General features: G+C 36.3%; 1 protein-coding gene across 13 annotated transcripts in view; it reads left to right on the forward strand.

The window, feature by feature from the left end:
• BPTF (bromodomain PHD finger transcription factor) overlaps positions 1-26,600 on the forward strand; it is a 154,552-nt gene that overhangs the window by 76,924 nt on the left and 51,028 nt on the right. For all 13 annotated transcript variants that reach the window (XM_038546828.1, XM_038546826.1, XM_038546831.1 and 10 more), the window contains 7 exons: positions 1,728-1,915; positions 4,147-4,502; positions 4,945-5,076; positions 15,898-16,027; positions 16,973-17,111; positions 20,107-20,286; positions 21,369-23,664. In XM_038546828.1, coding sequence (XP_038402756.1) covers positions 1,728-1,915; positions 4,147-4,502; positions 4,945-5,076; positions 15,898-16,027; positions 16,973-17,111; positions 20,107-20,286; positions 21,369-23,664 — 3,421 coding nt within the window. The remainder of the gene's footprint in view (positions 1-1,727; positions 1,916-4,146; positions 4,503-4,944; positions 5,077-15,897; positions 16,028-16,972; positions 17,112-20,106; positions 20,287-21,368; positions 23,665-26,600) is intronic.

Raw genomic sequence — 26,600 nt, forward strand, 5'->3', positions numbered from 1 at the left:
TCAGTATCTTGGCATAAAGCTTCAGCATGGGTAGACTCAAGGTCTGAGACCCTAGAGAAAATTGTTAATGGTCTGAATAACTGCTTTGCTGTCACACATTGAAGGTTTCTACCTTTGAAGCCTGGGATGGAAAAATATCTGATACCCCTTATCCATCTTGATTTAGTCAGTGCTATATTTTGGTGTAAAAAAAAATCTTAAAATACTCTGGATTATTTATAATTTATTGGTTGTAAGTGACAGAAATCCACCAGACTTCCTTAAAATAAGAGAATTTAATTGAGTACAATTGGGAAGTCTAGAGGTAGTGAGTCTCAGGTGCATTATTGGACCCTGAGAGCAAAATGAAGTTATCATGAATTTTCCTCTATCCTCACTCCTCCCCCTCCATGATGAGCTTATTGTCTCATATTATTAAGTTTTTTCCATGTTGTGGGATAAAAAGTAGACAGCCTCTAATTTTTACTCTTTCTGTTCACTAACACAAAAGCAAGACTGGGGTGCCTGGCTGGCTCAGTTGGAAGAGCATGTGACCCTTGGTCTCGGGGTTGTGAGTTTAAGCCCCATGTTAGGTGTAGAGATTACTTAAATAGACAACTTAATTAAGAAAAAAAAAAAAGCAAGATCCTTTATCCATCTCCAGATTTTAAAAATTAGAGTAGTATACAAATGGCTTGGGCCACATAGCCAGATCTGGGACAGTTACCGTGGCCAGGTGGTGATGTGCTCTGTCTGGCTAATAAGCTGGGTGACATTGTTCACCCAGTATGGTAGGGTATCTTGATTTGTAGCCCTTGCTGAATGATGTTTGAAGTGGAAGAAAAGCATCTTCCTAAAGGAAAGAAGGGGTGTTGGTCAGATAAAATTAAGAAATGTTTCCTGAATTGTCTTTCATATTTTTCAAAATTGCCAATTTTCCCAGTCTAATTCTTTTCTCTACTCAAAATACCATCTTTATATATGATAGAGTATATTTTATAATATAATAAATAAAATATAGTAAATTTTATGTTTGGCCTTTCATTTGACAGTGACAGAGAAATCTTGTTGGCCAATGGAAATTGGATAGTGTTATGATAGTTTTAAGAATGTAGAGAAATTTTTAGTCAAAGTGAGGTTCATGGAAAAGCAGTAATTGCTCCTTGGCAGTGCAGTCTGTCACTTTAAAAAATTGTTATGAAAATTTGAGAGGCCTCTATTATATTAAAAAACTAAGTATAGTTTTACATGATTTTGCATGTATAATTATTTCCATACATGGATAATTCTAGGTTCCTTAGGTGAAAATTCACTTTGGCATTTGTATTTAAAAGCTTTAAACCATTAGGTATTTAAACAATTTCAAAGGAAATTTTTCTAAAATTAATTATACCCTTACTTTTTATACAGGATCCATAATGAATATATAAGGCAGTGTTTTATTTGTGTGCATTTTGAGTTATGATGTTTGTTACTTATATATTTGTAGTAGCCCTTCATGTTTTCTAGAAGATGAGCTTTGAAACAGATAACCTGGCATGTTTGAATTTTCTTTACATAAGTGACTCACATTAAAGTTGTCTTAAGCAAAACCCTTAAGAATTCATATATTTGCAATGGCTATTCAAAGACTTTTTGTTTACTTTCTGGATCTTAAATGTGCATCAAATAAGAGTTTTGTATAAATAAGATGTTGTTATAAATAACTTACTATTAGCAATTACTTTTGGCTTTTCATCTGATAACAGGTGATTTCAAATCAGAGAAGTCTAATGGGGAAATAAGTGAGTCTCCTGGAGCTGGAAGAGGGGCATCTGGGTCAACTCGAATTATCACCAGATTACGGAATCCAGACAGTAAACTTAGCCAGCTGAAGAGCCAACAGGTGGCAGCTGCAGCCCATGAAGCAAATAAATTATTTAAGGAGGGCAAAGAGGTATGTTGTTTCCATTTAAAACAAAAATCTTTGGAATGTGAAATAATTTTATTTATCATACCTGAAAAGTGGGGGTGGGTAGTTTGTAGACCCTTTATTTATTTATTTATTTAAAAGATTTTTATTTTATTTATTTATGAGAGAGACACAAAGAGAGGGAGGCAGAGACATAGAGGGAGAAGCAGGCTCCTCGCAGGGAGCCCGATGCTCCATCTCTAGACCCCGGATTACTCCCTGAGCCAAAGGCAGACACTCAACCACTGAACCACCCAGCCATCCCTGTAGACCTACTTTTGAATTGTATTTTTCTGTTTCCAAGAGTGTAGTGGATAGCAAGATTAAAAGTGGTTAGGTTTATAATACATGTAATACATATTTTGTACAATAGGTATAGTTGTGTACCCAAATTTCAGTTCTTGTGGGGAAATCTGTAATTGGATGGTATACTTTCTTACTATATGGCTAGTTTTATTGTATATAATTCTAAAGAGAGGCTTTTTTTCCTCCACATATGGTAAAGAATACACTATTTATGGGCTTTAATATAGAGTTATAGATTTTTAAAGATTTTATTTATTTATTAGAGCACGAGCAAGAGAGGCTGCAGAGGGAGGGGGAGAAGCAGGGAAGCCCCATGCAGGTTCCATCCTAGGACCCTGAGAACATGACCCAAGCTGAAGCCAGACGCTTAAGAGTCACCCAGGCACTCTTCCCCCTTTTAAAAAGATTTATTTATTATTTTAGAGAGAGGGGGAGTATATATCAACATGGAGGAGGGCAGAAGGAGAAGGAGAGAAAGAATCTCAAGCAGACTCCCTGCTAATAAGCAGGAAGCCCAATGAAAGGCTCAATCTCAGAACCCTGAGATTATGACCTGAGCTGAAATGAAGAGTAGGACACTTAACTGACTGAGCCACCCAGGTGCTTCTAGTACTTCTATTTTTATTTTTTATTTCTTAAGACGTAATCTCTACACACAACATGGGGCTCAAAGATCAAGAGTCATGCACTTTACTGACTGAGCCAGCCAAGCTCCCTAGCTAGGACTTACTGTTTCTGTTCCCCAGCTATCCAGTGTAGCAGAATAATGCCACAGCTGTGTCTCCCATATTTAAGAATTATTTGCAAGGTAGATACACAAGAATATACAGTGTTCTTTTCTAAACATCATAGGAATTTCTTTAAAGCAGTAGCTTTCAGGCTGGTTTTTCACTCTGACCCTCAGTATGACATTTATTATAGCAACCCAGTACACACATTCAGATGTTTCCTGAAATGGTATTTTACCTTGTTATGTGGGAAGCACTCTGGTATTTTCTTTTCTAGTCTAGTTGATTGTGTTATATTTTGTTTTTTTAAAAGTTGAATAAGATCCACTATTGATCTCACAGTTCACTAAAAGATTGAGATAAACTGTTTGGAAACATAAAGTATCCATGGACTCTTATACTAATGCTGGAATGATAAAAGGAGCAAAAGAAAAAAATATTTTTGGGAATATATTTTTTGGGGAATGAAACATGTGATGCCTTTCTTTTTCCCTACCCTTTATTTTTTTATTTTTTTATTTTTTAAAGATTTTATTTATTTATTCATAGAGACAGAGAGAGAGGCAGAGACACAGGCAGAGGGAGAAGCATGCATCATACAGAGAGCCTGATGTGGGACTCGATCCAGGGTCTCCAGGATCACGCCCTGGGCTGCAGGCAGTGCTAAACCGCTGCGCCACTGGGGCTGCCCTTCCCTACCCTTTATATTATAATCTTGAAGTAATGATTGGTGAATGATGTGCACATGTAGTTTTGTGTATATATTTGAGATGCATGAAAATACTTCATAATGTCTGACATATCAATAGGCACTTAGTAGGGGTTCTTTTTATGGGAAGATCTTGGTTGTTTAATTATAAACAATTAGGTTTAGCTTTTAACTTCACTTAGAAATTTCAAAAGTTCAGTCATAAGATATACCTGAACTTTATATGGAATGATAAATTACAGATTTAAAAAAAAATTTATTCATGAGAGAGACAGAGAGAGAGGTAAAGACACAGGCAGAGGGAGAAGGAAAAGCAGGCTCCCTGCGGGGATCACAACCTGAGCCAAAGGTAGACGCTCAAACACTGAGCCACCCAGATGACCCTGGAATGATAAATTACAGATTATTGAAAGACAGTTGATCATGTTTACTTATTTGATATGAATAATTAGGCTTTTTATTTTCTTGGTCAGGTACTGGTAGTTAACTCTCAAGGAGAAATTTCACGGTTGAGTACCAAAAAGGAAGTGGTCATGAAAGGAAATATCAACAATTATTTTAAGTTGGGTCAAGAAGGGAAGTATCGTGTCTACCACAATCAGTACTCCACCAATTCATTTGCTTTGAATAAGCACCAGCACAGAGAAGATCATGATAAGAGAAGACATCTTGCACATAAATTCTGTCTGACTCCAGCAGGAGAGTTCAAATGGAATGGTTCTGTCCACGGGTCCAAAGTTCTTACCATATCTACTCTGAGACTAACTATCACCCAACTAGAAAACAATATCCCTTCATCCTTTCTTCATCCAAATTGGGCATCACACAGGTAAAGGAAACTAAAGTTCATTTGTTGCGTGAATATACTAAATATTTGTGAAATGTTTATTCCAGTTGCTCACTTTCAACTTGTTACCAAGGAATTGAATGAAGTCATTTTAGTTAGCAAACACTGAGGACATTAGGGATGTGTATATACTTCTAAGTTACTGGACCAACATTAGCTTTTGAAAAATTTCTGGAAAGCAGAGTCTTTAAAGTTCCAGAACATTATAGAGGGTTTAAGGAGTTGGAAGACTAATCAACCTCTGGGATTCCTTGAGGTATTCAAAATCTGTGATTCTGTGAGGTAGGAACTTCCAGTAGCAGTATATTTAAACCTTATTAGCCTAGAAACATGCGTCCTATGAGATGGAGTCTGAAATTACAGCTTTTGTACTTTTAAGACCATCAAGTGAAATAACTTTTTCCCCCCTTCTTCTGAAATATAGGGCAAATTGGATCAAGGCAGTTCAGATGTGTAGCAAACCCAGAGAATTTGCATTGGCTTTAGCTATTTTGGAGTGTGCAGTTAAACCTGTTGTGATGCTGCCGATATGGCGAGAATCTTTAGGACATACCAGGTAAGTGACTTCTGAGCCTTGTAAATGGTATACCGCACTCCCTTTTGGAATATTAGTCTATTGGTAATGAAAGTTACTGTATTTAAAAGACTATATTACATAATAAACTTAACTCTTCCTGGCCTCATTTTTCTCCTCTATAAGCTGGAACGTGAATAAATATTATTTCTTATTTTTTCAAGTAAAAAGCATTTTTATTGAATAGAAAGAGCAATCACATATTTTGAATGTTCTAGAATGTTTCAGTTACTGTGTTAGGTATCTGATTTACTTAGCATTGAATGTTCAAACATCATTTAGCTGCTTAGTAGACCCAGAGTTGTGTGACTTCAGATGGTTAAAAAAATTGATAAATGTTGTGACTTAAATCTACTTTTTAACTTAAATGTATTTGTTTAACTATAGTTAGTCTTTAAAATTATTACTATAAAAATTAATATAAGTTTATGGTAAAAAATTTAAATTACTATTCAAGTGAAAAGAATCATTTTACTTCCCTGCTCCTCTATGGAGCCCATTCTGAAGTTATAACACTGCTATTTTGTTACTATAAATAAATTTTGTGTTGCTTCCCACATCTTTGTTTTATTTTATAATGAAAAGTTTTTTTTGTTTAGTTTAAGATTTTATTTATTTATTTATGAGAGAGACACACAGAGAGGCAGAGACATAGGCAGAGGAGAAGCATGCTCGCCACAGCAAGCCTGATGCAAGACTTGATCTCAGGACTCAAAGGCAGACACTCAACCACTGAGCCACCCAGGTTCCCCATGAAAAGTTTTTTTTAAGAAAAGTAGTTTACATCTGCTAAATTTTCATCTGCTAAAGATTGCTCTCAGGGTTTTTATTTGTGTCCCCCCCCCCCCCTTAAGATTTTATTTTATTTATTTATTCATGAGAGACACACAGAGAGAGGCAGAGACATAGGTAGAGGGAGAAGCAGGCACTATGCAGGGAACCTGATGTTGGGACTCGATCCTGGGACCAGGATCACGCCCTGAGCTGAAGGCAGACGCTCAACCACTGAGCCATGCAGACGTCTCTTTTTGTGTTTTCCTTACATCAGTCTTACAGATACTTTGTCTTCCCCTTTTCTCCCTCCTATTTTGAATGTTATTGTTTCTACCAATAGAGGCTTCCACAAGTGGAATGGACTTAATTCTTCCTAGGGTAAAAAAAGGGTTAAGTTCCAGTGCTACAGACTGCACACTAGGAGAGGACAGCTGAATGGCTGGCATATCTTTATTCTACTTCTTACTGATCTCTTTTGTCAAGGTAGACCAAGGAGAGAGTCAGAGGCAATTGTGAAGTAGTAGTCTTGAGTTTCTGTTGTTCCTTCTTGAATTTACCTCCAGACATACGCAAAACTATTCTGTCCCAACATTCTTCTGTTTAGTTATCATCCTAAAGTTAATGTTGGTGGACCAAGCAGCCATGTCTCTGATGACATAGATAAATACATTGAGAACTGAAGCTTAGCTAAGTGTCAGCCAATAAACTCCAATACTCAAATTATATAAATTCGTTTCTCAATTTTAAACATTCCAATGTAAAATGGAATATGGAATTCATCTTTTTTTTTTTAAATTGAGTTTTTTTTTTTTTTCTTCCTGGCTTATCATTATAACTGGCCTTCTAACTATGTTCCTTAAAGTTATTAAATTATATCATGAATTGCATTTGTATTAGTATGACACACCTGGTAATATATATGAAAGAACTCTTTTTAATATTGTGAGATGAGATAAAGTAGAATGCTCTGAATTTTTAAAAAATTAGAGACTATGACTCAGAAAAATTAGAGATTAATAATAGGATTCTAACATCTCTCAGTACGGATCAAAAACTTCCAGGTGACCAGTTTCTAAGACTTGATCCTAAGGAACTATTTACAAATTCAACCAGTTATTTTATTCATAAGATGGTTGAACAGTTGCAAAACATTTAAAAAATAGTAAATAAGGATTTTTTGGAGAAAATTATGAATTCTGTTGAAAAGCAACATGAGGTATAAAGGAATACCTAAATAGAAATTCAGCTCATGGGGATGCCTGGGTGGCTCAGCAGTTGAGCGTCTGCCTTTGGCTCAGGGCGTGATCCTGGGGTCCTGGGATTGAGTCCCACATCAGGTTCCCTGTGTGGAGCCTACTTCTCTCTCTGCCTATGTCTCTACCTCTCTGTGTCTCTCATGAATAAATAAAATCTTAAAAAAATTTAGCTCATGTTCATGTATAGGAATTACTCAGTGTCTTAACAATTTTTTTTTTTTTTAAGGATGTGTCTTAACAGTGTTAAAAAGGGCGGGGGTTGGGGGAGACGACTGTTGGCTCAGTGGTGGAGCATCTGCCTTCGGTTCAGGGCGTGAACATGGAGTCCCAAGATCGAGTCCTGTATTGGGCTCCCTGCATAGAACCTACTTCTCCCTCTGCCTATGTTTTTGCCTCTCTTTCTTTCTCTCTCTCTGTCTCTCACGAATAAATAAATAAAATCTTAAAAAAAAAACCTTAAAAAAAAAACCCCAAAAACAGTGTGAATTTCCTTCATGTTGTTATGTAAGTTAATTTCAATAGCATGGGTAATTAAAAATTAAAAGTTTTTTATGGAAAAGGGAAATAATAGGGTTTACATTTAAAGGATGGGTCGAAAAAAAAAAAAAAATAAAGGATGGGTCGAAAGACTTGTCCTACCAGGTAACAAATTTTATTTGGTAGTTATAATAATACTGTGGTATAGATGCAAAGATAAATAGACCAGTGGTACAGAATAAACCATCCAGAAAGAGACCAGCCTGTCTATACTGATGTAATAGATGATAGAGAATCATTTTAAAAAGGACGAACTAATAAATAAGTAAGTAAGTAAATAAATAAATAAACAAATAAGACGAACTCTTAAGTAGAAGGTGTGATGAGGCTATTTGAGTTATCTGTACAGTGGAATATTGGATCCCATTCTTTATATCACACACAGTAGTCAGTTCCAGGTAGAGTAAATCCTAAATGCGAAAAGAAAAACTTCCAAGAAGAAGATATAAGAGATTATGATTTTGGAATGAATAAAATTCCTTCCTTTCTACCCTTCCTGTTTCCTCCACTTCATTCTCTTCTTCTATTTCCCCTTTCCCCTTGCCTTTCTGTGTCATCCATATTCTTTCCTTTGCCCTCCACTCCCTCCCATACTTTGTTCCTTTTCTTTTACTTTTTAAAAAAATTTTATTTATTTGTTTATGAGAGAAACCGAGATCCCAGGACCCCAGGGTCATGACCTGAGCCAAAGGCAAGACACTCACCCACTGAGTCACACAGGCATCCTTTCTCTTATTCTTGATTTTCTTTCCTTCCTGATTTATTATGTTCTGAATCGTACAAAAGTGTGACATTATTTCTTCCGTTAATAAGCTGTTATCTATCAGATAAGGTCGACTGTGCATATATGTGTCTGAGTGCTGTGACTACAGGTGACTTTCCTTATTTGTGTTAAATATCATGATACATATATAAGATGGTAATGTAAAAAAAAAAAAAGGTAATGTATAAGCAATAATGGGTCATAATAAAATAACACCTGTGAATTCATCAACCAGTTTAAAAATAAGAACATTATCCCTATTGCATCTGCTTTCCGTTCACATTACCTTGCCTCCTCTGAGAGATAACCATAATTTTTAAGTTTGTGTTTTAATCTACCCTTTCTTTGACTCTAGTTTTATCACATAAGTATAGATCAGTGAATGGTGGATTGTTTTCTGTTGTTTGAGTTTCATAGTAATGTGTCATCCTAAAAAACTAAGTCATAGACTGGTAACGGTATTTTTAATTTTTTTATCATTCTATAATCAAAAAAGGGTTAGTATTCACAATATATTCAAGAACTTCTACAGCTCAATAAGAAAAAAAAATGCAACCATTTAGTAATAAGACCAAAGATACAAACATAATTCAAAGGAGACACAAATAGCCAAAACCATGAAAATTTCCCTGGTAAGGTGAGGTAAATGCACATTAAAACTAGAGAATATTATTTCATGCCCATGGTATTGTTAAAAATTTTAAATATATTGGTAAATAGGTGATATTAATAGAGAATTCTGGAACACTGCTGATACAAGAGTAACTAGCGAAATGGTTGCTGCAACCATGTTAAAGAATCATTTGGTAAAAACAAAGTTGAAAATGCAATTGTATTCCTCACTCAGTACCCTAGAGAAATCTTACATGTGTACATGAGAAAGCATGAAGAAGTTTTTTAAAAAAGTTGGTCCCATGGGAGCAGCCCAGGTGGCTCAGTGGTTTAGTGCCGCCTTCAGCCCAGGACCTGATCCTGGAGATCCAGGATAGATCCCTGCATAGAGCCTGCTTGTCCCTCTGCCTGTATCTCTGCCTCTCTTTCTCTCTCTTTCTCTCTCTCTCTCTCATAAATAAAATCTTAAAAAAAAAAGAAAAGGATCCATGCCCATCATGAAGCCCAGTGCAGAGCTTCAACTCACAACCCTGAGGTGAGATCAAGAGTCAAATGCTTAACCGACTGAGCCACCCAGGCATGCCAGAATGTTTCTTACAATACTTTGTAGTGGTGAAATTTGGTAACAGTTCCTAAGTGTCCATAATTAGGCACATTTAAGTTATGGTGTGGGGATGCCTGGGTGGCTCAGTGGTTGAGGCCTGCCTGCCTCAGGCCTAGGCATGATCCTGGAGTCCTGGGATCAAATCCCACATCAGACTCCCTGCATGGAGCTTGCTTCTCTCTCTACCTATGTCTCTGCCTCTCTGTGTGTATTTCTCATGAATAAATAAAATCTTAGAAAAAGAAAAAGTTATGTTGTGGTTCTATAATGGGCTATTAATATTAACACAGCTGTGAACCTAGGGCAAGTGTCAAGATTGAATCTCATATATGTACAACAGAGTAAAAAACATTTCTCTACTTAAAAATAAATGTAGTATGATTCTATTTATGTAAAATTTAAAAGCATGTAGGATAATATGTTAAAATATTGTTTGTGAATACAAACATTTGTGGTAAAAGTTTAAAGATATTCAAGAGCTTATATGCTTGAAATCTAAGAAATACACCTCTAAATAAATTACAAATGGTAAAAAAAAAAAAATGTAATGGAAACTAGAAAACACTTTGAATTGAGTGTTCATGAGAAAACTACATATATTGAAATTTGTAGTCTGCCCCTATAGAGTACCCAGGGGGGAAATTGGTAGTCTTCAATGCTTACACAGGAAAGAAGAACTACAAATTAATTAGCTAGGCATATGTCTCAAGAAGTCCTTCTGAAGACAGGAAATACCAAGAACAATCGAATATTAAATATTTGATGAAATAGAAAACCTTAGATCCCATTATAATTTACAAACCACTGATGAGCTTATCAGGAAAGAAAAAATAAAGGGGAAAACACAAATCACCAACATCAAAAATAGAAAAGGAGCCTTACCAATCAGTATTTTTGATTCACTCTCACTGGCACTAGGGATTTTAAACCTTCAGAGGGTCCACTAACATAGTATTCAGGCTTCCTCCATCCATAGATGAAGGGCCCACTGGGCTTCTAGTTTTGTATAGAAGGGCTGAGGAGTAGGGTCTCCTACCCCCATCTCCATTATTGGACAGTAGGGAATAGGCCACACACTTTTCTCAGGCAGGAAAAGGATTTTGGTTCATTTTAAAGGGTATCACTGCACCTGTCAATAAAGAGGTGGGCAGGACCAGATGACTTCATAAGGAAGTTCTTCACATTTCAGGTAATAGATAAGTCTATTCAAATTCTTCTATAAAATAGAAAAAGAAAGAAAGCTTGCAGATTATTATTTGTTAGTAGAACACTGCAATAAAACCTGATATATAGAAATGGACAGTAGATAACTAGAAAATTATGGCCCTATTTCTTTTTATTAATATTTATCATTGGTTAATAATTAAATGGCAAATAGATGTGCATTCAGGTACTTTTAAAACATTAGTAAAAAAAATAATACATTAGTAAATATATTCAGGAGTAAATTTTAAAAATTATAAACCATGGATAATTGGCTTCCCCTAGGAATGGAAGACTTGTCCACTCTTAGATTATTAATATCATGCCATTTGAAGTCAAAGAGAAAACTTTGATCATCTAATTAGACACTAAGAAGATATAAGGTCATTAATTCTTGGTTTAAAAAAAGCTTAAATAGGAATAGAGAATAGTCATTTTTTGTCCACCCCTGCTGTCCACCTCCCCCCAAAAAGATGTATTCCAAACCAAACTGTCATGCTTTCTTGATGCATTCCCATTAACATTTAGGTTTGAAGAAAATGAAAATGTCCCCTATCACTGCTATCTTTTAACTTTTCTTAAAAGTATTAGCTAATGCAGTTTGTCAAGAGAAATAAAATCTACATACATATGTGTGTGTGTGCTTGTGTATGTATGTACATGTTGGCAGATAAAGGCATAATTATTATATGCAGTTGATCTAATTAGATATTTAGAAACCCCAAGAAAATTGAAAAACCATCAGAAACAATCTGAAAACTTAATAAAGATTTTATTGACTAAATAAGTCAATAAATAAATGAGGGAGAGAACACTGTGCGTGCCTGAGTGAGGAGAGGGGCAGAAAGAGAGGAACAAGCAGATTCCCTGCTGAGGCGCAATCAGATGCTTTAACTAACTGAGCCACCCAGGTGTCCCCTGAACAATACATTTTGTGTAACAGTAACTACATAGAAAATACTGTGGGAGTTCTGGGTTAAAATAACAAATTGTATAAATACATTTATTTGTTCCCTGCTTAACTCCATGAAAACTATGGCAAGGGGATTTTTTAAAGCATAAACCCACAGAGAAAAGGGAAACAAACAGAGAATACAGCACCAGTAAGGCCATGGAAGCAATAATACAGGTGGACAAATGGTAACCTGCCTAAGAGGGCCATATCCCGAGTCAGTGGGGGAAACAGAATTTTCATGAGTCACACCACAGAATCATCAAAAGGCACAGAAGTAGGAAGTCCATAGCAGTCCACTTTTGATCATATCTGTGCAGTGTACCTGTACCTTTCACACATCCTGCCAGATAACCTTGAGTATGGTGAGCCCAGTGTCTTCCAGGCCTCACTCAGACCCTCACCCTCACATTTCAGACCCAGGGACAAGTTTATTTTTTCCTGGGAACCTTTTTTTAATAGTAACAGTATTGGTCTTTGTTCATGCAGCTAGTTTTAGTCTTGCTACCGAGTTTTCAAAAGCCAGACTTTGGGGCACTTGGGTGGCTCAGCTGGGAAAGCATCTGCCTTCAGCCCAGGTCATGATCCCAGCGTTTTGGGATTAAGTCCCACATCGGCTCCCTGCTCAGTGGGGAGCCTGCTTCTTTCTCTACCACTCCCCCTGCTGTCCTCTCTCTCAAATAAATACAATCTTAAAAAAAAAAAAAAAAAAAAAAAAAAAAAGCCAGACTTTATACTGTTTGGGATATACATGAGTGATAGAACTATAAAGAAAAGTAAGGGGACAATAACCCCAAAGTCAGGATGATGACTGGGAATGGGACACACTAGATTCCGATGTATTTGGTTATTGCTACAAAGTTCTCTTTCCTAACCCAGTTACATCTTACATATTTTTAAAAATTGTAGTGAAAGAAAAGATCCCAATAACAACAAAAAACCCTCAAACAACTAGGAATAAATTTACCAAGAAAACATTTAGGATCATGTAAAGAAATCATTAAAGCTTTACTAAAGATAGAAAGGATACTCAGAAAATGAAGAAATAAAGATAGTTTAAATATGTATACTACATTTTCTAAAACCGTGCATTATGTTAATTATATTAATTTAATCTATCAAAATTAATACTTATTTGCATTATTAATAGAATTTTCCCTCCTTGTGGGGCAGACAGGCTTGATCAAAATGATATTAATATTTCAACTAGAAAAATTAATTGCAAGAAATGGGAAGTAGGTATGAGAAAAAAGGGAAACAATATTAGAACATTTTTGAAGCTACAATAGAAAATAAGATTTAAGGTAGTGGGATAGAACAAAGATTCCAGAAATAGACCTAAGCACATATGAGCATCTACCAATGACAGCTTTGTATGTAAGAGAAAGAAAGAGGACATGTCTGGAGAAAATACCATCTAGATCCCTGCCTCAGCAAAAACATTCAGATCAATGAAGATTTTTTTAAAAAACAAAAACTAAAAAACTTCAATAAGAAACTATGGATTAATTTATGTTTTTGTTGTGATACTTTCTTTTTAAACAGATGTAAAACCCAGATGCCATAGAGGAAAAAAGTGGATATATGTATTTAAAATTCTGAGTGGAAAAATAATATTATAATCAAACTCAAAAGACAGATGACAGACTGAGGAAAAATATTTGCAACACAAATGGGAAGTTACCTTAATTGACAAAGATCTTTTATAAATGAAAAGGACTAATAGTCCAGTACAAACAAGACAAAGGATTTGAACAGGCATTTTGCAGAAAAATAAATATGAAAGGCCAGTGGACATAAAAATGTTTACTTTTCTTGTAATTAAAGAAATGTCGATCAAAACTCTAGGATATAATTTTTTATCTCTCAGTTGGGCTAATAATTGAGAAGTTTGGTACTAACTTGAGTGAAGGTGTGGGAAAGGGTGGCTTTATAATTGATGGCGGCATGAAGTACAATTCTGAAGAGCTTTATGGCTTTACTTGTCAGCATTTTACTTGTCAGTGCAAGAACTTCTGGACTTAGCTACCCCACCCCTGGGAGTACTGGGGGTACTCTACAAGTTTACTAAGAAAGACACAAAGCATTTTTTCTTATAGCTTTGTAACAGCAAAACAAGTACAAGACCCTGGGCACCATGGAGATTGGGAGTGGAGCTGAGGCTTGGTGCCTACTCCTGGTCACATTCTCCGTTGAACCATGGAGGTGTGGAAGAAATACCTGCCACCCAATGTGCCTGCCAGTATGGAGTGGCAGCTGGAAGCTGCACAATACCAGCACCATGGGGTTTCCTTCCTGGGGCATCTAGGCTGCCAGCAGTAGCCAAGGTTTCTGCCTATCCAAATGGAATTGCATTCCTTCAGAACTCACCTTTTTTGCTTTCAAAACATAAAGATTGTCTTGGTGGCAGTGAAAACAATAGAACTTTCTCTGGAGTAGCTAACATCATAGATTAACTATAGTACTACCTCACTGGCCTGATATCCTCAGCAAAGTGAAGCCCTTGTACTTGGTGGTGACAATGTTTGTTTCCCATGTGAACACCAAGAGCACAGACTGAGCTCTCAGCCCAGTTGTGTTCTGGCCTCCCTGCACAGGGCTCCGTTCCTGGCCGTTGTCAGCAAAGATTGCTCAGTTGCTGTGTCAGACCTGAACTTTTGGATACTTTTAAAACTTAGCCCACAAAAGCTCTGTTGAAAAATACTACTTGATCCTGGCTCAGTGTAGTGGGTTGAAGGTATCAGGTTATCCACCACGCTGTGCCTACAGAGCATGCCCCACTCCCTTGGTCCCAAGAGTAGTAGCCAGTTGATGATACTTGAATAAGTTCATCCTCGGTGAGAATCTGCTCCTTTTCCCCTCCTCCCGTCAATTGTGAGAGAATGAAGAATGTTTTCTATAGTAGTGGTTGTGCAGCTAATAGGCATTGAGCTCTCAGCCTGGGCAAGACTGGATTCTAGGGTCTATATCATAGGACACAAAGCTTTCTTCAAAGTGGAGATAAATAGGGAGTTTTTAGTGGGAGGATAGAGATAAAAAGAATTAAATCCCTTTTCACATCTTTCCAGAACCACCTCCTCCCCTAAGTTGACAAAAGATCTCTCTTTTTTTTTTTTTTTTTTTTTTTCCACATGGCTTTACATGCAAGATTGGCTACATCTGGGTAGGGTGTGATAGAGTAATTTTTTAACACTACAGCTCTTAGACTCCTCTCTTCATAGGTTTTGATCAGTGTCCTTGTTTATGGCAAATACTCCCATTCACAAAAATCCAGTCTAATCATCTTTTTTTTTTAATTTTTAATTTTTCAGTCTAATCATCTTAATGTAGAGCCCCACCACAGGCCTGCCTGTCTCCTTACTGCTGGGTGCAATGATACATTTTACATCCTGAAAAAGAGTGTAGCCTGTGCCCTGTGTTTAATAACTGGTGCTAATCAGTGTGGGTCCTTCTTTCGTAGCCCTTCCCCTCACCCAGGAGTGGGAGCCTCATGGGTCCTTTTCTCTATGGATGTAGAAAGCCTGAATTCTACATTTAGTGGACCCTGTAATGACGTTAAAACCCCCAATGCTAGATAGAATTAGAAATATGGTTAAAATAAAAGATTTTGGATTTCTTGGTCTTTTTGGCGAGAAGGAAATAATGTACTGTTTAATAGGGAACTGGTTAAGTAAATTATAGTATGTCCGTGCAGTGGGGTACATTAACTATTTAAAAAAGATCTGTATCTTCCGGTATGGAAAGATCTTCTAGTGTAGTAATTCATTGAATACATGCTATGTAGTTGTGATTGTAATGTAGTATCTGTTTTGTGTAAATAGGATGTTGGTGTATAGATAGTTTTAGGAATAAGCCATAAGGGAATGTATTTCTTATAAGGACACATAGAGGAAGGATGGCATGTTTTTGCTTTTTTCTACTGTTTGATTTTTCCTGTTATAGAATTGTACATCTAGTTATTTTTTGATTGGGGTTGTCTGGGTCGTGGGATTATAGCTAACCAGCCTTTGATTCTGTCCTCCTGATTTTCAGTACTGTATTATTATCTTCTTTATTTTTCAAAGTTAAATGCAGTTCTGTCTTTCCATTCATATATTTTTAGGTTACACAGGATGACATCAATTGAAAGAGAAGAGAAGGAGAAAGTCAAGAAAAAAGAGAAAAAACAAGAAGAGGAAGAAACAATGCAACAAGCTACATGGGTAAAATATACATTTCCAGTTAAACATCAGGTAATTCTTATTAGTCTTTTAAAATAGTGTTAACCATTTCTGAGACTTGTGTTCTCCAACTTTGAATACTTAAATTTTGTTTTACTTTGACATAATTTTTTCTTTAATGTAGTTAGAACAAAGTAAATCTTTCTGGCAATTTTGTAAGCATAGGTTTATCTTACTAGAATATAGGTGAGCTGTTAGACTAATTTGTTGAAATTATTAGAAAACTGTAAAATTGTGTTACATTTTTTGTATTAGAAAAGGGGATAGTTCACCTTGGAAAAACACGGGTTTGAACTGCATGGGTCTACTTACACATAGATTTTTTCCAATATAGGACAGTACTGTAAGTGTATTTTCCTTCCTTATGATTTTCTTTTTCTTTTGTTTAAAGATTTATTTATTTTAGAGAAGGATGGGGGTGGAGGGGCTGAGAGAGTCTTAAGCAGACTCTTCTCTCAGCATGGAGCCCAACAATGGGGCTCAATCTCACGACCCTGAGATCATGACCTGAACAGGAACTAAGAGTCAGATGCTTAACTGACTGTACCACCCAAGCACCTGCTTCCTTATGATTTTCTTAATAACATTTTCTTCTCGCTAGCCTCCTCTATTGTAAAGAATGCAATATATAAATATGTATAGCATACAAAATCTGTGTTAATCGACTGTTTATGTTATTGGTAAGACTTTGGCCAACAGTAGGCTATTGGGAGTTAAATTTGGAGGGAATTAAAAGTTACACATGGATTTTTGACTACGTGGGGAGGAGTCAACAAACCCCCATGTTCAAGGGTCAGCTGTGTTCAGTTTTTCATAAATCTTTGATTCCTCTTGAAAATAAAATTGACTGGTAAACTTATTTGCCTATTTTTCTTGTTTGGTAAAAATGTATAAAACCACATGTGCTTTATAAGCATTCTCATTCTTGTTTAATCAGAATGTTTTCATTTATACCAGGTTTGGAAACAAAAAGGAGAGGAATACAGAGTAACAGGATATGGTGGTTGGAGCTGGATTAGTAAAACTCATGTTTATAGGTTTGTTCCTAAGTTGCCAGGCAATACTAATGTGAATTACAGAAAATCATTAGAAGGAAGTAAGTAATTGAAGTTATTTTTTCTATATCATAATTTCTGATTTTGTACTATTTCTTATAAATTTGTAGTGCATTGACCATATTTTTGGATAAAAGTATTTTTCTGGAATTTTTAATAGAACATGCAAAACTACCGATGTAGCTTATTTATTAATAAGAAGCTCAAATACTTTAAATTACTTTTTTTTTCAGGATATTTATAACTAGGATTTCAATTAAAGAAAGATGATAGAATAGAACTTCCTAAAAAAAAGAAAAAGAAAAAAGGCCTCAGCACCTAATTGTTTTTCTACAATCTTAAATTCAGTATTACTTGACTTCCTAAGGAACCACCTATCTGGTAATCTTGATGTTGTAGCACATTACAAAACCAGAAAGGAGGTGATAGAGACTTCTGTAAACACTTCCACATAAATGAGGGAGATATTAACTCCATTTGTGCTACTCGCTAACAACTAATATATTTAGAGTCACAGAATTCTAGAGGGGAACTGCCCTATTAAGACACCATCTGTTTTGAAACTCACATTCCATGAGTAGATTATTTCATGAAGATGTGAAGTTATGTACAGTTCACACAGATAGAACTCTGGAATCTGTCTCCTCGCTCCCACTGTCCCTCCCACTGTCCTTTTTTGCACTCTACATTGCCATCACTTTTTTGTTACCTGGTTATTTTCAAAAGCAGTTCTGCTCACTGTGCAGTGTAATTTGCTAACGTATGGTGTGATGTGTTCTTTCCTATGAAGTCTACGCTATAGTGAGTACTGTGTACATACCTAGCTAACTAATTTGGCTTCTTCGTGAATGGTTCTGCTGAATCCTGGACTGGTTGAGATATTTGAAATTATTGATGTGATAAAGTTATCATTTTGGATTACCTTTTTAATGGAAAAATACTTATTATTTCATAACTGTCACTGGAATTTATAGGGACTAGGAATGTCTTGCACATAATAGATGCTCAGTGAATTGTTCTATTTGCCAACTAGAACTATTCAATATTAAATTTTATTATTGTGATCTGATTATATTCAAGCCAAATGTCCACTATAATAAATTCTAAAAGATTAACATTTTTTATTGCCATTTTGTTGCTCCAGCTACCCACATAGCACATAGAATTATAGAGAGCTTTTGTTTAATTATATCTGACTTATTTTGTCTTGTGTAATAAAATCCAGATTATCAATAAGCAAAATATTTAGGTTTTTGCAGATTTATCTCATATCCACTTTCCTTAGCATACTGTTTCTATTGTCCAAATTCTGGGCCTTTATCCAGTCAGGTACCAAGTTGGTCTTACAACATCTTTTGAGCCCTTTTCCTCTCCAGTGGTAGCAATGCATGTGTTAGTATAGAATAAGAATTACAGTGAAGGCATTAGTATTCGTAACCACCAGTTTATAATCTCAGAACTATTGGTCCCTATAATAATGATTAACCTAATCTGATCATATGACAGAGGCACAGATGTGCTGGAGAAAACAGAAATGCGTTTCAGGGAACCTTGACTTAGCATCAGAAGACTAGAGTGTTCAGCTTGTTTGACTGCGTCACTTATTTCTAACCTCCATTCTAACTCAGACTGAATGCCTTAGCTTATTAGTTTACAAGTGTCAATAAAGGTACTGATGTGCAAGATTAACAAAGGATATTAATTGTCTTTATGTCTAGAAGATCTTTAATGGAGAAGACATCCCAAGTATTTTATAATTGTCTATTTTAAGCATCTGGGTTCTTAAAACTTTTAGGTGGAACTACTATTATATAAAGCTCTTTTTGAGAAACTTGAAATCATTGAAAAAATATTGCCCAGTTGTTCTGAAATAACTAAAGAAGCATTGAATAAGGAGAGTATCAGTTTACTTTTTGTCCTTTTGTTACTTGTGGGGTCCAGACACATCCTATCACTGTTTTCTATGATTCGTTTCTTCTCTCCCCAGTATCCTACTGTCTTGACAGATACCAAGTTTTTTGCACTCTTTTCCCTTCCCTCAGCTAGATCTTTCTGGAAGGAGTCATTTGTTTAAATAAGAAGTAGGTACACATTGCTAAGTCCTTGGAATATTTGGGATCAAGTGAAGAGAATAATAAAAGGTAGAAAATGCCTGTAAGGCCCAAGAAAATTCACCTGGACAATAGTTCTGTATCATGGGCTTGATTTTTTTTTTTTTTTACCTTACGGAAAATTTGAAACTACACGAAAGTAAAAAAGCATCATCTTTCTGTCATTCTCCTATTAGTTGTAATAATCTACTTTTTTTCTGGAGTTTTTTTCCCCCCCTATGTATTTAGAGCAAATTCCAGAAATTATGTTATCTACCAGTTCAGCATATATCTCTGATTGGAGTGGTTATTCCATAAATTATGCCATTACCATTCAACGCACTAACAATATTTAACATGTCCATCTTGAGATTCTCAGTTACTATTCTAGTTACCCCAGTTGTGCCAGAGATGCCCTTTTAATGTTGGTAGTAAATCAGGTCCAGACAAGGCCAAACATTGCATTTGGTTATTTCTCTGAAGTCTCTTTTAATCTATGATAAATACAGTGATTCCCTACCCAGAAAAAAAAAAGTATACAAACAAACCTTTGTAATTAATTTCACTGGCTCTTAGATAGCCTTGAAGTCTATCCATGGACTCTGGGTGAAAAATACTTAAGTATTTATTTTCCTAATATGGTTCTTTAATATAAAGTATGTTAGAAACACTGATGTAGACTTTGTGGAGTCATTGAGCAGCTGAAATAGTGTCATATATGAAAGATCCTGAAGTACATCTAAAATGTGCTCATTCCTCTTATGCTTTAGGTCAGTTGAGCATGTTAGGAAAGTATATACTATCTTCAGGTTTTATATTTTTTTAATAGAAAACAGTATAGATTGCTAGAAATATAATTTCCACTGAACTAGATTTGTTAAAGCAGATTGCTAATGTTCAGAATACCTATAATTATATATATATACACACACTCAATTCTTTTTAGCCAAAAATAATGTGGATGAAAATATGGATGAATCAGATAGACGAAAAAGTCCACGGAGTCCAAAAAAAATAAAAACAGAGCCTGATTCTGAGAAAGGCGAGGTAAAAGATTCAGATGCTGCAAAAGGGGCAGACCAAAGTGAAATGGACGTTTCCAAGATTACTGAGAAGAAGGACCAAGGTAAGGAGAGTCCGGTGTGGAGGGCAGCCTGGGGGTGATAAGATTGTAATGGATCTGGTTCGCACAGCAGGAGAGGTACTGCCTTATGTTTCTTTAATAGCAGCTTTATTGAATCACAGCTCATTTACTATATAACTAACCCATTTAGAATGTACAGTGGTTTTTAGTATTTCACAGAGCTGTTCAGCTGTCACCACAGTCCATTTTAGAACATTTTCACCACCCCAAAAATAAACTTCATACTCCTTAGTACCCAGTTTCTAATCCTCCCTAAATCCCCCCAGCCTACTAGTCTACTTACTGTCTCTATGGATTGGCCCTATTTTGGATATTCTGTATGAATGGAATCACGTAATACATGGTCTTTTGTGACTTGGTGTAATGTTTTCAGGATTCACCCATGTTATAGCATATGTCAGCATTTTATCATTCCTTTTTAGTTCTGAATAATAGTCCATTGTATGGACGTGCCACATTTTGTTTATCCATTCATCAATTGATGGACTTTTGGGTTGTTTCTACTTTTTGGCTATTATGAATACTGATAAGGACATCCTTGTACAAGTTCTTATGTAGACATATGTTTTCATCCCTCTTGGGTAAAGACCTAGTAGTGGAATCCCAGGTCATGAGCTAATAACTCTGTGTCCAGCCTTCTGAGGAACTTATACTGTCTTTTGTGAAAAGTCATTCTTTAAAAACTAGGTAAGCTAGATAATGTATAAGCCTTAAGATATTTTATGACTATGAAATATCTTACATAAAATTTTCCATGAAGGTACTGGAGTATGGGGTAACTGTCACATGCTAAGTAATTTTTCTTTTAACATTCCAACTTCAGATACTAAGAATCAGAGTATTTAAATATTTACAAAATGTCTGTTTTTTAACCTTTTATAAAGTTTAGCCCTGTCCATTGACCTATCTTAATCATGTATCAGGAGCTTTCAAATATGTATATTTACACTGAAGCCCCGTGAGTGAAATGAAAATAAACATTGGTGGTTTTTAAAATAAAAATATTGTGAATTCCACATTTGAGACTAAAAGTTAGCACTTACATAAATGTGTTTGTTTCACAGATGTACAAGAAATTTTAGATTCTGACAATGAGAAACCCTTTAAGGAAGAACCAATGGAGATAGATGATGATGTGAAAACAGAGCCGCATATAAACTGTCAGGAAGGTTCTCAAGTAGATGTGGTCAATGTCAGTGAGGGCTTCCATCTAAGGACTAGTTATAAAAAGAAAATTAAATCATCCAAACTAGATGGACTTCTTGAAAGGAGAGTTAAACAGTTTACACTGGAAGAAAAACAGCGCCTTGAGAAAATGAAGTTGGAGGGTGGAATTAAGGGTATAGGGAAGACGTGTACAAGTTCTTTGAAAAGCCTTTCTGAATCATCAGTAATAACAAAAGCAAAAGAAGGGTGTCAAAGTGACTCGCTTAGACAAGAACAAAGCCCTAACACAAGTAATGGTAAAACTGAAGATGTGATTCGAGGATGTTCACAAAGCGATTCCTCAATTCTTAGAATCAATGATCCTGATCATACAACAAACAGACTTTATCCAAAAGAGCAAATGTTAGATGACATCTCCATTCAGAGCCCAGAGACAAACTGTCAGAAACAGAATTCTGTTGGAAATGACATAAATGAGAGTCTCTCTCAACCTACCAGTCAAGGCCAGGAACTTAATAAGGTTAAAACAAGAGGAAGTGACTTTCTCATTGATGACTCCAAACTAGCCAGTGCAGATGGAATTGGTACTTTGATCTATAAGAACAAAAAAACACTCATACAGGAGGATAATGACACCATTGTTTCTCCTTCCCAGAGCCCTTCACTTCCATCAGTACCTAAAAGTACTGATGATAGAGATCCCCCATCTCTGTCAAAAGCAGTAGACTTTGAAGGAAAACTAGGATGTATCTCTGAATATAACAGCACTTTGGAAAATAGTTCTGATACTATGTCTATTCAGGACAGCAGTGAAGAAGATATGATTGTTCAGAATAGCAATGAAAGTCTTTCTGAGCAATTTGTAACTCAAGAACAAGGTATTGAAGGCTTGGAACCATTGAAACGTGAGTTTGTTCCAGATAAGTCCACTAGCAACTATAAGAGACCACAGGGTAAGGTAACTGAAGCAAATGGTAGGAAGCCAAGTCAAGAACAGAAATTAGAGGAGAGATCAGTTAATAAATGTATTGATCAAATCAATCTAAAAAGTAGCACTGACAGAAAGAATAATGAAAATAGAGAGTCTGAAAAGAAAGGACAGAAAGCAAGTACTTATCAAATAAATGGAAAAGATAATAAACCCAAAACATATTTAAAAGGGGAATCCTTGAAAGAAATCTCTGCGAGTAAAGTAGCAAGTGGTGATCTTGAATCAAAGCTTAATAATATAAATAAAATAATTCCTGAAAATGATATTAAGTCATTGACTGTTAAAGAATCTGCTGTAAAGCCATTCATGAATGGCGATGTCATCATGGAAGATTTTAATGAAAAAAACAACTTGGAAACAAAATCACGTTTACTGAGATCTTCAGATGCTGCATGCGACTACCAAGATGGCCTAGACACCCTGCCATCAACCAAAGAGTCTGAGACCATGCCTCCACTGTCTTGTCCAGAAAACAGTTCAACAAATCAGGTAGAAGATATGGAAATTGAAACCTCAGAAGTTAAGAAAGTTACTCCCTCACCTATTACTTCTGGAGAGGAATCTAACCTCAGTAATGATTTCGTTGATGAAAATGGTCTGCCCACCAACAGAGATGAAAATATCAACGGAGAGTCTAAGAGAAAAACAGTTATCACAGAAGTCACCACCATGACATCCACGGTGGCCACAGAATCAAAAACTGTAATCAAAGTAGCAAAAGGGGATAAGCAGACTGTGGTCTCTTCCACAGAAAATTGTGCCAAGTCCACTGTCACAACCACCACTACAACAGTCACAAAGCTATCCACACCCTCCACAGGCAGCAGTGTGGACATCATCTCTGTGAAGGAGCAGAGCAAAACTGTGGTCACCACAACAGTGACAGATTCGCTGACCACTGCAGGGGGCACTCTAGTGACATCTATGACCGTGAGCAAAGAGTATTCCACAAGAGATAAAGTGAAACTCATGAAATTTTCAAGACCCAAGAAGACTCGTTCAGGTACAGCTCTGCCATCGTATAGAAAGTTTGTCACCAAGAGCAGCAAGAAGAGCATATTTGTTTTACCTAATGATGACTTAAAAAAGTTGGCCAGGAAAGGAGGAATCCGAGAAGTCCCTTATTTTAATTACAATGCAAAACCTGCCTTGGACATATGGCCTTATCCTTCTCCTAGACCAACCTTTGGTATCACTTGGAGGTATGTACTTTAAAATGTATTTGGGGAAGGGAGAAAGTCTTAAAAGCATTTTTGAGTAAGCATATCTCATTTTTTACAGAAAAAAAATGAGATAATAAGAGGGAAGCAGAAATTTAATAAGCCAGGTTAGTAATGGAAATAAGATAACAGAGAATCTTGAATTTGGCTGGCTGGGAGGTACTCAAGTTTACTTAGGGTAAAACTTTAGGGGAAAATGTTAAGAGACTTGAAAAGATCTAAATCTTTAAAATGAAATTGAGTTTTACTTTCCTCAAGACAGAAGAAACATGTCAAATATAGTTGGTTTTGTGGTTTAACTTTCTGAGTTATTGCCATGTGTTTGCCTTGGGAATGAGAATAAGAGACTTGGATAGTCCACTTTCTGGAATGTTTGTATTTTATTTCTATTAGGTAATTCATAGAAACATAAGACATAGGAAACATGCCTGTGAATCACACCGAGTTCATCATAATGTGGAAATCTTCCTAAAATAATTTATTTGCATGATAAACATTTGTTTTGGAGTTCTCTGTTATTTATGTGAGGAGAGGTCTCTGAGATTCCTTAGGGATTTTTTAAAACCCAGAAATAGTCTTAATTTAAAATTTTCTGGGCATTAAGCTTTGGGGATGAGTCATAAGTACATAGTGTTGGCAGTTGTAAGATCATGTAGTTTCATTTTGGGAAAGGATCTTAGAAATTCTTATCTTTTATAGATGTGTAATAAGTTACCTCTGGCCACAGACGGACAGAGTTAGGAATAGTGCCCAGTTTTCCTAAATCCCCAGTCCAGTACTGTATTCTGCTATATCACATTTCACATATCTGTCCTTGCTTTGTCCTTTTTCATGTCCTGTCTTTTTATCTTTTCACCCTCACAACTCGAAAGGATGGAGGAACATAAACACTGAAAACATAAGAGTTCTGTGGGGCATGCTTGTGAGTCAGGAACAGTCTTGATGGCTGCTAGATTTTGATAGGAAGCTGCAGTTACTTCAAGTGACTGAACAGATTCCATTTCACTTTAAGCTTCGTTTCTGTGTGTCTTTACTATGGTTCCAGTTTTTTTTTTTTTTTTTTAAGTTAAAACCATGCCTTTTTTTTATTTCTTTTATATTATAATTAGCCAGTATTATAAAACAAAACCAAAACAAAGTGTAAATGAGTACTCTCTCTAAAGGAGTTAACTTATTAATATGACCAGTCACAATTGGTTTGACCAAGGTTTTTATAACTCATCTTTTGATTTGAATTAAAATATCACTCCATTACACATTCAATAGAGACAGCTGAAAAGTACAATTTCTCTGCAGGGCCTGCAATGAAGGATTTGCAGAATCCTGCAGGGAATCAAGGAACTCTTCATTACAGTTCATGGATTTATAGGATTACTCTGCACTTTTCTGCTTTCTTCATTGAGAGCGGTCCCAAAGTGTATCCTTGACTGTCCTGCAGGTAACTTCTTTCCCACTGGAAAAGTTACTATGTACAAATACTTTAACTAAAATGACCTGGCAGTGGTGGAGGCCAACCTTTCTGCGCTTTCCTTTTCTGAAGTGGAAGGTAGGCTCAACTGGGAAGCACTTTTCTCTGAACCAGTTCCGATCAAGTGTTGCCCAGGGCCCTTTTCTGCACGGCTGGGTTTCAGGAGCCTTGAATTGTTATGTTTTAATATGCACTGTGGGCACAGTTGGTATCTGTTTAGTTAATTTCTCATTTTTTAATGGAAGGAGATACCTTCCTGTACATTTTAAACAGATATTGCTGTCAAATACGTGCTAACGTCTTAATCTGCTGAAGTTGAGGGAAACATAATCCCTTGTATCTAACAGGGGCATGGGTAAATAATGTAAAGTATTCTTGATTTAGAATGCATTTTTTAAAAGTGTATTGCTATAAAAACCATGCATGTGAAATGCATTTTTATATTCACACTTGAAAATAAAAAAATCTGTCTGATGCTTAGAGTAGAAGCTAAGAATGCCAGGAGGTGCATGTTTGATATTTATTAATTTAATGTTAAGGCTGAGCAGTAGTGAAAAGTGAAACTTGTCTTGTCAATCCATTAGGCCTCTCTTTTCCTCCACACTGTCCATTCCCTTACTTCCTTTTTCCTGGGCCCTGATTCTGTGTTTCATTATCACTTTGAACCAGTAGTTGTCTCACAGTGCTGGCCACATAATCCTCCTAAAAGCCAAATCTATCCTGTGAATGTTCTGACGGAGCAGAGCAAGCCTTCAAAGTGTGAACTACAACTGCAGGCCTGGGAGGAGGAGAGCGTCTGTCACCTGTGCACCATGTCTCTGAGAAGTATTTCCCTTTACAACTCATCCTATTCTGGATAAGTCTCAGAGGCCTTAATGCAGATTGCCTTTAACGCTCTTCTTTTATCCTTCCATTTGGTGCTGCACACTCTGCCTCTGCCCTCCTCTCTCATGGCAGCTTCGTCTCTTGCTGCGCTTCCACATCCCTGCCCTGCAGTCAGAGCATACCAGATGTGGTTTCTGGGAAGAGGTGTGTACTGTTGTACACTTTCCTTCTGAACATGTGTGTGCCCCTGGCTATTCCCACAATCTTTGTCCTCTGAGACTCTAGCAAAGCTCTGATCCCCATCCCAGAGCCAAGTCATGTGCTCCTCATGCTTCTCTGACAGCTCCTGAGGATATAAGAGCAGATTATAATTCATTTCCCTGCCTCCAGCTCCTTTCAGTTAGTCTGACACATATAGAAGGCACTCAAGTATTTTTTGAATGAATACATGAACAAATAGGCTTTTGGTGTATTCCCCACTTGGTGGTGTTTCCATTGCAAAACAAAGATGCATTGAAGTTGCTGTTCAGCTGTAGTGAGTGATCTGAGGAAGGGAGAGAATGAGAAACATTTCTCTTCCAAAATACATATCCATTTGGCATTCAGAGTTCCCTAGGCATTTCTA

The sequence above is a fragment of the Canis lupus genome, chromosome 9 (genome assembly GCF_011100685.1).
Source record: "Canis lupus familiaris isolate Mischka breed German Shepherd chromosome 9, alternate assembly UU_Cfam_GSD_1.0, whole genome shotgun sequence".
In the NCBI taxonomy this organism is placed as follows: Eukaryota; Metazoa; Chordata; class Mammalia; order Carnivora; family Canidae; genus Canis; species Canis lupus.